General features: G+C 49.1%; 1 protein-coding gene across 1 annotated transcript in view; it reads left to right on the top strand.

Annotated features, from left to right (window-relative positions):
* Window positions 1-8,419: 8,419 nt before the first annotated feature.
* NKAIN4 (sodium/potassium transporting ATPase interacting 4) overlaps window positions 8,420-12,349 on the top strand; it is a gene marked incomplete at its 3' end in the record, with an annotated part of 41,818 nt that continues 37,888 nt past the window's right edge. Inside the window, exon 1 of the mRNA XM_080627768.1 lies at window positions 8,420-8,567. Within this exon, the coding sequence (XP_080483894.1) occupies window positions 8,514-8,567 (54 nt within the window). The 5' untranslated portion in view covers window positions 8,420-8,513. The remainder of the gene's footprint in view (window positions 8,568-12,349) is intronic.

The following is a 12,349-nucleotide window of genomic DNA, read 5'->3' as shown; positions in this document are numbered from 1 at the left end:
CGTGTTGCATGTTGTGCGCTCAGCCTTGGGAGCAGTGTCAGTAACATATTTCATCCATTGGCGTCAGGGCTAGGAGACTAATGCCTCCCATGGTCTTAATATACCCAACATGCATGTTCACACTCTGAAGTGTGGCAGCTTCGCCTGGGATCAGAATTGCTATCACCGAAAAGGCACAAAAAGTGCTTCTGTTTTCACTATAATTTACCCTAAATCAGGAGTTATCATTAAGATGTACAAACAGCAGCAAAACCCTGCATGAGTGGAGGCTGCAGTACAGGACAATCTGGCTTTCAATAGGAATGAAGGGGAGCCACAAACATTTGCCTTTCTTAGCAAGCACATAAATACATGCCATTCCCAAGCATGTCCAGTTTGCTTGGTTCCCGGAATTTGGGATAGGTGCATAGCTCTCTTCCCATCTCTGCAATGTGTGACAAATGTTTCTTTGGCACAGATAATGTCACCAAGAAACATCGACCGACCGTTCTATTCCCTGCTTCTTTCCTTTCTCTAGTTATGAATTCATTCCAGCTCAAAACCAAATTACAGCTATTTTTAGTACAATTGCCATTGTTATGATTGTTATGCCCGCTCTCAAGCACATATGAAATGTGAAGATAAGGGTAAAACAATAAAACATAAGGCAGGAACAGTCTCTTTGGGCTGTTTTCCATCTTGAGATTTTCCAGATAGAATTTTACTTGGCTATGGAAGGATAATGATCCAACATGGAAAGGGTGGTCCAGTTTGAGAGCACAGAAAACAACCAGAGCCCAATCCTGCACAGATTTCATGAACATGTGCACTGTGATTGCGGTGAAAAAGACTGATGGCAAGTGGAAGCCTATTAAGATAACCTACCTGGGGTGTGATTTTGCTTATAAGTCAATGATTTGGAATGATGGCTTTGCAACTTCTTAGGTAAAAATATCCAAGAAGGTTCTGCAGCAGGATTTAAACCAAAGAACATTCTTTTGCACTTGTAACTCTTCTACAGATTTCCCAAACCTTTTCTAACGTGTTAATAAGACTTGATTTTGGCTATTAAATAGTCTAATAAATAAAGCGGCATTACCACTCAGTTTAAATTGCACAAAAGTACCTGAAAAACCTCTCTTCTAGGATAGCTGCCAGCATGAGCTTCAAATAGTAAAGGAGAAAGAGAAACAACAACCCCCTATTTTGACTTGCTTATTGACACCTATGTGGGCCGAATACATCACTCAGTTCCAGCAGTGCTTGTCGTGGACTGAGGAACTGTAGGGTTTTATTGCCTTCTTCCCTCCCAACACAGCTGAGATTAGCCACTACATCAGAGTAATGTGCAGGATGTCACAACGCTTAAATTGAGGGGGAACAAAAGGAAATGTAAAGACTCTTGTTAGATAAATCTATTTAATAAATCTGAAGAGTGAGGAGCAAGGAATGGACCTGTTTGCATGATAAATGTCACCATTCAACTCCTGCGTTGTCATTACCTATGATGTATGTAAGTGTAACCGTGTGAATAATAATAACCCCCCCCAACTCAGCCCTTTTAGCTCCATGAATAGTCCTGTTAATTGATGGGAATGTGATAACACCCTTTGCTTGGAGGGGTTTGTGGTGTCTCTGTGTTGCATGCTCTGAGTAGCACCCTATGTAAGCAGGTTGTCACCCAAGCCACCAAACTGTCCATCTTCATGGAGATTTCAGAATTAAATTCAGAATGACTTCAGGGTTTGTCTTATTCTTGTAAATCTCAAGAGAAGCTCGTTCCTACCGACGTTATGTCACATAAAAACATCATTAGGAAAGTAATATGTGAAATATCTCCTGCCATGGGATGAAGCATCACTTCTTACTAAATGTTTCTTTTTTATTTTGCTGAATAAATAAGATTTATTTTTATTAATACAGCATCCAAGTCTATTGATATTCATTGCATTTGGCGGCCACAGCACAGCAGCGCTACCCAGCTGCACTGAATATTGCCATTAGGTTATAGAAATACCACATGCACTTAATAAAATAATCCTATCCCTCTTGTTGCACAAGGGAACATTACTTTTTGCTTCCTTTTCAGCTGAGAAACCCATGTATAAGGGCTTTTCTGATATATGTCTGCAGTTAACTTAGCACTGGCCAAATCTGAAATTACATCTAATTACCTGTAGCAGTAATTACAAGTAATTACCAGTGAGACACACAGCCCTACTGGTGTTCAGGCAAGAGAAACGAGGAGGGAGTTTAGTCCTACAGCTACAGCAAGGAGTCCTGCCTACGCTATGGATTCACTGGCACTGAATTTCACATCCAGCCCTTCAAACCACAGACAGGATCAGGACAGTAATCAACCCCTGTCCTTCCACTGCATATTGATAGGAAAATCACTGCTGGTTTGAGCTCCTCTCTGCGGCTGGGAGTGCACTTTGATGTGTTTCTACTGTCAATCAGGTTATGAAGACATCCTTTTGTTATGTTTCTCCACTTCATAGCTGGAAAAGCTTAAGCAGACGCTTGTATTTAGAGACCCCCATCAAATTTTCTACCTATTCTTTTCATTAGGAATGAGATAAAATGTGGAAAGGTTTTATATGAGACAGCAGGAAGCCTTTCCTCTGATATTGAAACAGCAAGCAGAAAAGCAAAAGCTTTCATTTAACAAGCAGTGGTTACTACACACAGCTTTAATTCTGGGTTCATGTCTCATATGTGTGTGGCACATCACAGTTTGTACCATTGTCAATCAAAGCTGTCAGAAGTGGCCATCTAGCATGGTCCTGGCAGGGTGAAAAAGCCTGGAAGTGCTGCCAGCTGCCTGTGTGTACCCTGTGGATACTCAGAAAGAACTTTGGGAGCCTGCTTCAAGTGGCTTATTTTCAAGGCAATTAAGTCTTTCTAAAGTAAATGGATGTAACAAACACTCCTGCAGCCTGCTGGCACCTGACACTGCTGACTTCTTAATGCATATTAGCCCGCACTGGCCGGGATTGAGAGTGCATCACTGAAAACCTGGCAGAGAAGCAGCTCTGGTTTGTGTGTGCATGGTTATGAGTAGCTTCTAACTGCATGTTTTGTACCTGCATTGAGGCTGTCCTTGTATACGCTCACTCCCGACACCATACACTTGTGCATACACTGCTGTAGGTGCCCTTCAGAAGACCCTCTGAAAGAAACTTGCTATTGATTCCTTCTCTGTCACATTGCATGAGGCTTGTTAAACTGGCTTGAGGGAGTTCATAATCATTTGAGAGGAAAATATGGTCTCTAAGGAAATGAGGGAGCAGCTTGTCCACTTGAGAGCACCCTGAGCCATGAATTGGAGACTGCTCTCACCCTCGGGGCTCTTTTCTTTTTGGTCCTATCATTTGAAAAATTCAACTGTTGCATGGAAACCTTGAATAATCACTTGGTATCAATACCAAGGGGCCTTGGCAGCTGCCTTGAATTGCTCCGTGGTCACACTGCCTAGTGGAATTGCAGCTGGAAGTGCGGCTGCAGTCATGCCAGCTACTCAGATTGCATGGGCTGAGATGCTGGGGTGTCAGCTGTGACAGCCTGTTTGTCCTGCTGCATTAACCCTTTGGGCTCTCCCTCATCTCCACTCCAGGTTATTCCTATGAAAGCACCCAGGAACACTGACATGCAGTCCCCAGAACTGCTGTGGCCCTTATTTGAGCAGCTCTTCCCAAAGTAGTTCAGTAGTTTCATGTTCTGGGTCTCCATGTTGTAAATAAGACAGGAAGAGGAGGAGGGAGGCTCTTTGGTGCTTAGGGGAGGTGTTGGTCCATGGCATGAGGAACCCTCCTCAGACTAACAATAGTGCTGGTGCCTTCCAGGCTGTTTCTGTCTCAATGCTTTTCCTTTATAGTCACAGAGAAGTAGAAAAGGAGCAATTTGAAAAGCTGCTCGTGGATGCTATGGCAGAATTGCCAAGGCATCTTTGTAAAGCTGTGGAAGTGTGAACTTGAACCTTGACTCCACAGTAAATGAGTGCCTACGTGTTTGATGCAGAGGGAGGAACAATATCAGTCGTGTTTCCTTCATACAAGCCCTCGATCACACAAACAAGGTCTCTGCATCAGAGATGGGGACAAATTGTTCACCTTGCTGTTACCTGATGCGGCAGAGAGCTCGGTGACTCTGCCTTCCACCTCTGCCATCCTCCACAAACTCATCAGAGAGCACTGAGAATGTATTGTGTGGCTCAGCAAGGTAAAATGAGGGAATTACAAATGTGGAATGTAGATGATGGTGGCAGAGAAAAGCCTGATTAGGAGCTGCCTCCCTGCAGCATCCCAAAACTTCACAGGGATCAGAGAGAAAATGACACGTTTCACACACCAGTTCTGATAAATTTTACAGGTTGCCCTGGGCTGTGCGGAACCATTTCAAAGCACAGAAGCTGCTGAGATTGCTTCTTTTCTTGTGTGGTGATGAGAACAATTTTTAAGCCACTGCTCTTTGCTCTCCCAGGGCTGTTCTTCTCTGCAATGTATTCACCAGGCTGCAAAAGGAGGGGAAGAGCAGAGCGTGGCTCCTTTGGGCATCACTTGCTGTGGGTGTTCCAGCTCAGTTTGGGCTCCTGTGCCTCTCTGGTCCGGCTGGAGAGAAGAAGGACATGTCTGTGCTATTGCCACCTCCCTTAGGTCTCCTGCTCTGATAGCCTTGGCTTCGCTGGCTTTGGTCCCAGAGCAGCTGAGCTATGTAACAACTCTCTAGTTATTAGCACAGGGTAATGGGAGGTTTAAACAATGACAAGTTTAAAATTAGAAGGTCAAAACCTTGCCCTTTTTCCCTTATCTCTCTCTTTTTCTAGCTAGTTCAGTAACCCTTTCCTATAGAAAAAGTCTTCAGTGAGACATGGGAATATCACAGAGTCCAGTTCTTATAGCCAGGCCTGGCTGCCCCAGGTGAGCAGTGGCAACCTCTGCTCACCAGCAGTGAGGTCCTGTCACTGTGTCCAGGATTGCTCTGTTGAGGAGGCAGAGCAGAATCTACTGCCCTTTCCTCCTCCCACCCAGGAAGATGCTTTATCCTGATCCATTTGCACCCATCCATGTTTTAAGCACCCACGGCTCAGCCACCTCTTAGGTGAAGATGTTCCAACTGATTGTTCTGATGGTGGTCCCTGTGAATTCCCACTGTGCACCATGGAAGGCTGCCATCAGTCACATGGCAGTGGGTGGCAAAGGGTTTTACTTCTAATTCATGTTAGAGAAACAGGATGTGACATAGGATGTGACCTGCCGCCTTGGGAGCCTGCTGTCTGCACTGAAGGAGGGGAGCGGGTGGCTCATTAGCTGTAAGGCCATAACGCAGTGGGATGGACACACTTTGCCTTTTGGAGGTGGCATTGATAAGGTTGGAATGTTGTGACACTGCTGCAGTTGCTCAGACCTCTTTAAAGGCACCGTGACCCAGGTGAGGTTATTAAACAGAATATAAGTGAATCGAGTGGAATCATGCACCCCACATGTATCATGGGCTCTAGGACCATCAATAGCTTCCAGCAGCTGTGACAATTACAGGGTTTGGGCTGTGAAGAGACGTGTCCCCAGCTCATACTTTTAGCCTCTATTGCTCATCTTCATCTGTCAGAGCGAGGAGGCTGCACAGATGAGAAATAAGGAGCTGTGGTGAGACACTGATGCTTTGTCTCAAGGTTGTGAACTTTGTTTCTTGGTTTCTTCTGAAGCAAACCTGTGTCTTCTGGAAGGAATTTGGATGCAACCAGCCAGGAACAAGTGATGACAAGGTTAATCTCCCATAACAGTGCAGTTGGATCCATGCAGCCCCATCAGCACAAGGAATTTGGATGGGAAGAGGTTCCTGATTCAAGCACGGGCTGAGAACAAGGATGTTCAGTGTCTGGAGCATCATTTGAACTCTCAGAGTAGATGCAGCACTCATTCAGGAACGTGGATGTCCAGGACTTCATACTGTGTTTAGGAGATGCTGGTGGCTGCTGTGGCAGTGCCAAGCCAAGTGCCGCTGTGTGGTGGTACACGAGGGTTACTGTTGACACACAGCACATCAGTGATGACACTGCTTTTTGGCAGCCTCTGGCCTGCCTCATCCAATGGTGCCTTGTTAATCTACCTGCTAATTAAAAAACCCAACTTACTTTGGATCTAAGATCTGTGTGTTTTATTCATTTAGGTCCAAATTCAGCTAAGTTCTTATTTCATCTCACAGAGTCTGCAGGAGACGTTTTAATTAGCCTACAAAGAGCAACCAAAACCCCAAACCTGTTGTCAGATGGAAACTCAATCCACCTCCACTGGTGTCCGTAACCAAAAGAGATTGGAGACCAACCTTGATGCAAGTGTCCAGCTTTCAATGTGAGTAGCCCTAAGTGGGGTTGCTTGGTTATATTAAGGCAGATCCTCTCCTGCTACCCCAACAGAGACAAGAAATCATCTGAACGAAGATCATAAGATCAGGCTCTGGAAGTTTTAAGTCTCCCTTTGAAATACAGGTTACGTTATCCCTGTGGTTTCACCCCTCTCAATAAGCTGAGGAGGGTCAGTGTGTTTTCTGTTGACTGCACATGGAGTTCCAGCGAGCACAGGGTTACCCTCTGCTTAGCTTATCAAGATAAAAGTGCAGGTGGAAAGAGCCCTGTTTATGTCAAGCTCAGCCTTTCAGCAGTGATACCTTCTGCTGTTTCACACCATGTCTCCTTTGTGGCACAACTGAGTTGGAAAACAGCTGCGCTTACGGGAGGCTTTCAGAAGCAGGAGGCAGCACAAGAGATGCAGGAAACCATCAGAAAAGGCACAAAGGGCCGGTACTAACCTGCACTGCTGCATCCCAGCCAGCCCCATGCTGTTCCCAGCAGCTTCCAGAGCTGGAAACAGCAACCAGCAGAACCCAGCCTGCTTTGTTTGAGCTCCTCTTGTAATTCCAATCTCAGATGGATTGACCCTTTAGTGCAGAGCGAGGCCTCCCTATGCAGGTTGTAAGGAATGTTTCATCTGCATTCATTACAAACTCAGCTATTGCCTCCACCATCCAAACCCATCTTCCTGGGAACACAGTTACTGCCAAAGCTTCTTCAGTCCACAGTTTTCTCAATGAAGTAAATTGATTTCTTCTCTGGGTGTATTCCTTTCACCTGTAATAAAATGTGGTTTATTGTATCTGACTGCATTAATCGGTGCCCTGGTTGTGCACAGTGCACAGGGCAGAGAATCGATGTACTTTACCATTGAAAGTCAATAGGATTTGTGGGCAATGCGGAGTCTGTCTCCTAATCTCAAGTATTCAGAGTTTGCTTGTTTGTTTGTTCTGTTTCCCCCTGTGGCTGATTTGAATATCAATGATGCTGTTAATACAAGGCTTTTAACATTCATAGCGCTTTAGGCTTAATCCTGCTGCCCTGCGGTGCAGGCAGGAGTGCTTTCCTCGGTCATTTCACCTCCCATCTCCGGTCATTTCAGCTCCCATCTCCTCCTCGCACCGCTGGAGTAAGCAGTGTGACATGCTTGTTTAAAAGGGAACTGGAAGTGGTCACTTACAGGGCAAAGCTGCACTCACTTTGGGGGCAGAATCATAGAATCACAGCACGGTTTGGGTTGGAAGGGACCTTAAAGCTTCATGTGTCAAGCCTGTCCCGATCACAGCACATGGTGCAGTTCCTGCTCCTTGGCTGGCCAGAAGCGTGTAGGGCAGGAAGTGAGCCCTATCTAATGGGCCCTGCTTCTCCTGGAGAGAAGGAGGCAATGCCAGGGGCTCGGGTGTGTAAAGGAGGTGGTTGAGTGCTCAGGGATTTACTCTACTAGTCACAGTTGAAGTAGATGGACATGCTTTCCTACAGATGAGGTTTTTGGGGATGGCTTCATAGGTGGTGCTCAGGTAGAAGCTCTTCTTGGAAGAAGAGATGCTCCCCTACACCCCTGCTATTCAGCCGTGGTTCATTCACAAGCCTGGAAGTACACTTCAAAACACCCACAAATGTGCATTGTGAAGAATTCCTTGTTTTGAAGAATTCCTGTATTTTAGATTAATTCTAGGTAATTTTTAGGGTGAGCATGCCAGCACCTGCACGGGGAGGAAAGTGATGGGCATTGTGGAAAGGGGAGAGGAGCTCCCGATTCCCATCGCTTGGGATGCCCCATAGGCTCTGTGTCCCGTAGACAGCCCCCACCCCGTCAGGGAAGGCGAGGGAAAACCAGGCTGTGCCTGGCTCAGCCTCCTGAGGGAGCCTGGCCGGGAGCATCCCATTGGCACCCGGGAGCATCCCTTCGTGCCTGCGAGGGCAGCGAGCCCCCGCCCCGCCATCCCTGCCCGCCTTCGGGAGCGCAGCCGCGGCGGAGCGTTGCCCTTTTAAGCTGTGGCCCCATCGCCTCCTCCCCGGCTCCCGGAGGGGCTCCGGATCCTCCGCGACCTCCCTCCTCCTCTTCTCCTCCTTCTCCTCCTCCTCCTCCTCCTCCCCCCGCGGCAGCTGCGGACCGGGGCCGGGGAGCGGGAGCCGGGAGCCCCGGGGCGAGCCGGGCTGGCCCTGCCCGGGCTGCTCGGGGACCATGGGATGCTGCACCGGGCGCTGCACCCTCATCTTCCTCTGCGCTTTGCAGCTGGTAAGTGGAGGCGCTCCGCGTCAGGGGGGGAACGGGAGAGAACGGGGGCTCGGAACAAAAGCCCCCTCGGGGCTGGTAAAGGCTCCGCTAAAGGTCGGTCCTTCGTTACTTCATCCCGGCGGGGGAAGGTGGAGGGATGTCGGGCTACGCTCCGGGGATGCGGGGCAGTTTTGGTGCCTAAAACTCGGAGAAACGCTTGGAGAAGGAAAGAAAAAAAAAAAAAAAGTTTTCAATTCATAAGTTTGAGGTTATAAATCAAAACTTTAAGCAAATTAAACGGTCCCCCCGTGAAGGGAGTCCCGGCGGTGCTAAAACAAACCAAACTTCGGAGGTACCGAAACCCACCGGTACCTTTAGCCCTGGTCATGGCCAGCTGTAAGAAAGGGCTGGCCGCTGTGTGTGTCCCCATCCCCCGGGGACGGCCTCCATGTCCTGTCCCCTCCGTGTCCCCCCGGCTCTCCGCTGTGTGTCCCTATCCCCTGGGGCTCTCCTCCGTGTCCCCCTTCCCCTGCTCGCCGCTGTCCCCCCGCACTGGAGGGGTTTGTGTTGGTTTGGAAGGATTATTCCCCCCTTTCGGGATAAAGTGCTTATAAACACACGGGAATTAATACAGGAACAAAGTCCCGGTGCGCGCCGGGCGCGGGTCCTCGGGGCATCTCTTTTTGGGGGGGGGACGGGACACAAAGCTGCGGGTGCCGGAGCACCCCGCGGGGCTTGGGGGGGACCCTTCTGGTCTCAGCTGCTGGGCTGAGCGCTCCTCCAGCCTTAAAAAGGAAATGACAGCGCTGAGCCTCGGCGCTTGGTTTTCTTCTTCCACATTCGCTTGATTTTGGGAGGAAAGGGGCAGGCTGCTCCCTGGGAAGTTGTGCTCAGCAGCGAGCCGGTGCCAAGGGGTGAGGCTGGTTTAAACTCTTTGTTTTGGAGCTGCTGGCGCTGGCAGCCGAGTGCTTTCCGCATGGGGATGGTGAGCAAACACAGTGCTCAAAGCGGGAGAGGGAAAACGGGAACCTGCGAGTTTCCCATGTCAACAACCATCAGCCGAAAAGTGAGGGGGAAGAGGGTGGGAATGCGACCCGGGGACCTCCGACCAGCCCGGCTGGAAGATGCAGATGGAAGATCGGAGTCGTGGTTAAACGAAATCCAGACTGGAAGTGGTGGGGTTCTTGCACAGAGTTTCTCTGGGCATATTTATGAGCAGGATGAATGGCCGGGGAGTGCATTGAGTCTCCTGGATTAGTTCTCCTGATTTTTCACCCGTGATCACAGGAGAAAGACGCTGTTCCCTGTCGTACATGAGAAACTGGCATCTCTGCACTCACTGTCTCTTAAACCCACCGCGGTGTCATCCTGCTTTAAAGCACACACACACTGGGAGAGAGGAGGGAAAAGAATAAGAAAAAGCCAAGAGCTGCCGGTGCTGTTGGGGTTTCTGACGAGCGTGGGAGTTTGCTCGTATCCAAGATACAGGGACAAAGAACCCCCAGCATCTTATTTTCCTTAGGACCCTCCTCCTGGAAGAAAAGAATCAGTTTGGCTCGTTGTGAAGCGAGTTTGGATGCCGAGGCCGCAGTGATTTCCCAGGGCACTTGCTGGGTGAATGGGTAGAGCTGGAAAAATGTGAACTATGGGGAAGGGAATTCCTGGAGCCGTGCTTTGCTCCGATGGCGGTGAGGTCAGGAGGTACTGGATGCTTCCCAGCCAGGGCTGGGGTGAGGGCGAGATCCAGCCTGGTGCTCTTCTATTATGGTTTAATTCTAAGCAAACTTTGCCTGCAAATCATCGCATCACATCCACAGCAGCCCAGGGACCTGCAGGACTCGCTGCTGCTCAGGGTGGGTCCTGTTAAGACAAAACACTGAGGCGATCAGGCCAAGATCATCAATAAATTATCATGACGTGAACTTCCTTTGTTCCTCTTGTGTCTCTGCTCGGCTCCATTTGATACTTTGAACCCTTCACAGTCTTCCCTGCTTGTTGCCAAGCTCCAGGTCTCCCACTGCCAAAGTCCCAGGGGTGAAATCCCGGCTCCCCTCTGCTCTGTGCAGGTTCTGCCTCTGCCTTAAAGAGGGGAGAGGATTTCAGAGCTGGGATTTCCCACTTGAGTTTTGTTTTCAGCTCAGTCTTTCCCCTGTGTTTCTTTCCATGTTCTCATGTCTGTTCCTCGAGGCTTCACTGGAGCTTTTCATAATGATGAACAGAAACATGAAAAACACCTCCAAAAATATCACATTAGGAATTACAGTCGTAGTGCTTTGCAGAGATTGCTTTATTATTAGTTGCGAGTAGGTGAGTGTGTGGGGAAGTGTTCACAGGCTGCAGCCTAAATGGGAAAAAAAAAAAGGTGGAAAACAAACATATTCATCATTGCTCCCAACGAAAAAGTTTGTGATCCAGCCGGAGAGCAGGGCACCGTGTGCATTGAAGGAGCTGCTACACGGCGCGAATACCAAGTAGAGCCTCAGCCCCCATGGGCTGAGCGCTGGTGGCGCAGGCAGAGCAGCAGAGAATGCATCTGTCTGAAGGAAATCAGGGCTGACTCCCCCGTGGTTTGCTAATCAAGGGGGGAGGGAAGGCTGGAGCTGGAATAAATAATTTGCCATGTTCCAATTTTAGGTTATTGTTTTCTTGACGCGTCCACATTGCGCTCTTGTTTTGCTGATCAGCGCTGCGGGGAGGTGGTGAGAGGGCTCGGCTCTCCCTCCCCCTGATCCCAGTGGGGGTCACTATTCCTGATCCTACCCTTGTCCCCAGTTCACCCATCTTCAGTAGAAGTTTGAGTGGAAGTTGGCCAAGGTCAGGGCTAAACTGCAGATGAGCTCGTCCCCAGCACAAAGGAGGACCCTCAGCAAGGTGATGGGTGCTTGTAGCCCAGAGTTTGTGCACCCCAAGGGTGCTGTCACCTCCAAGTTCCTGCTTTGCCCCAACACCTCTCCTGGTTTTACAAGGGTCTGCAGGGACAGGGCAAGGGGAATGGCTTTAACCTGCCAGAGGGGAGACTGAGATGAGCTCTTAGGCAGAAGCTCTTCCCTGTGAGGGTGCTGAGGCGCTGGCACAGGGTGCCCAGAGAAGCTGTGGCTGCCCCATCCCTGGCAGTGTTCAAGGCCAGGTTGGACACAGGGGCTTGGAGCAAGCTGCTCCAGTGGAAGGTGTCCCTGCCCGTGGCAGAAGTTGGAGCTGGATGAGCTTTAAGGTCCCTCCAACACAAACCATTCCATGATTCAGGCGCTGGTGTTAACCACAGCTGATTCCCAGCCCTTGCTTATCCCTTTGGGCAGTCGTGTAGTAAGAAACATGAGCAAAACTTCCCTGAGTGCTGGTCTTCCCTAGGAAAACACTCAGGAATCTCTAAAAGAGCCCTCAGAAAGGGTTGAGAAACGTCTCCTATAGAAATCAGGGTTGAAAAAGCCTTGTCAAGGGCAGGATTTCGACTGTTGCACCCAGCAGGGCTGTGAACTAGATGGCTCGTGGTGAGAAACCACAGCTGAGGGCTGGGTCTGAGGCAGGGAGATATGAAATAGTCATTGATTTGCTTCTTTCCTGTCTGCTGGTGTGAGGCTGCACCCTCGTATCTGTGTCTGTGCTGGAGCAGTCGCTGCACCAAAGGCACTGTGTGCATGTATTTCCACGGAGCATGGAAAAACTCCCTCCCTTCCTGTGTCCTGTCCCAATAAATCAAACAGCTGCAGTTTCTTTACATTCAGTCCGTTGATGGAGCGCTCAGATGCCCAGCAAAGCCTGGAGACGATTTGACAGATACATTATAAATCCCCCTAGAATAAGAG

This window comes from Psittacula echo, assembly GCF_963264785.1.
Source record: "Psittacula echo genome assembly, chromosome: 12".
Taxonomy (NCBI): Eukaryota; Metazoa; Chordata; class Aves; order Psittaciformes; family Psittacidae; genus Psittacula; species Psittacula echo.
This window is presented reverse-complemented; position numbering and strand designations above follow the sequence as displayed.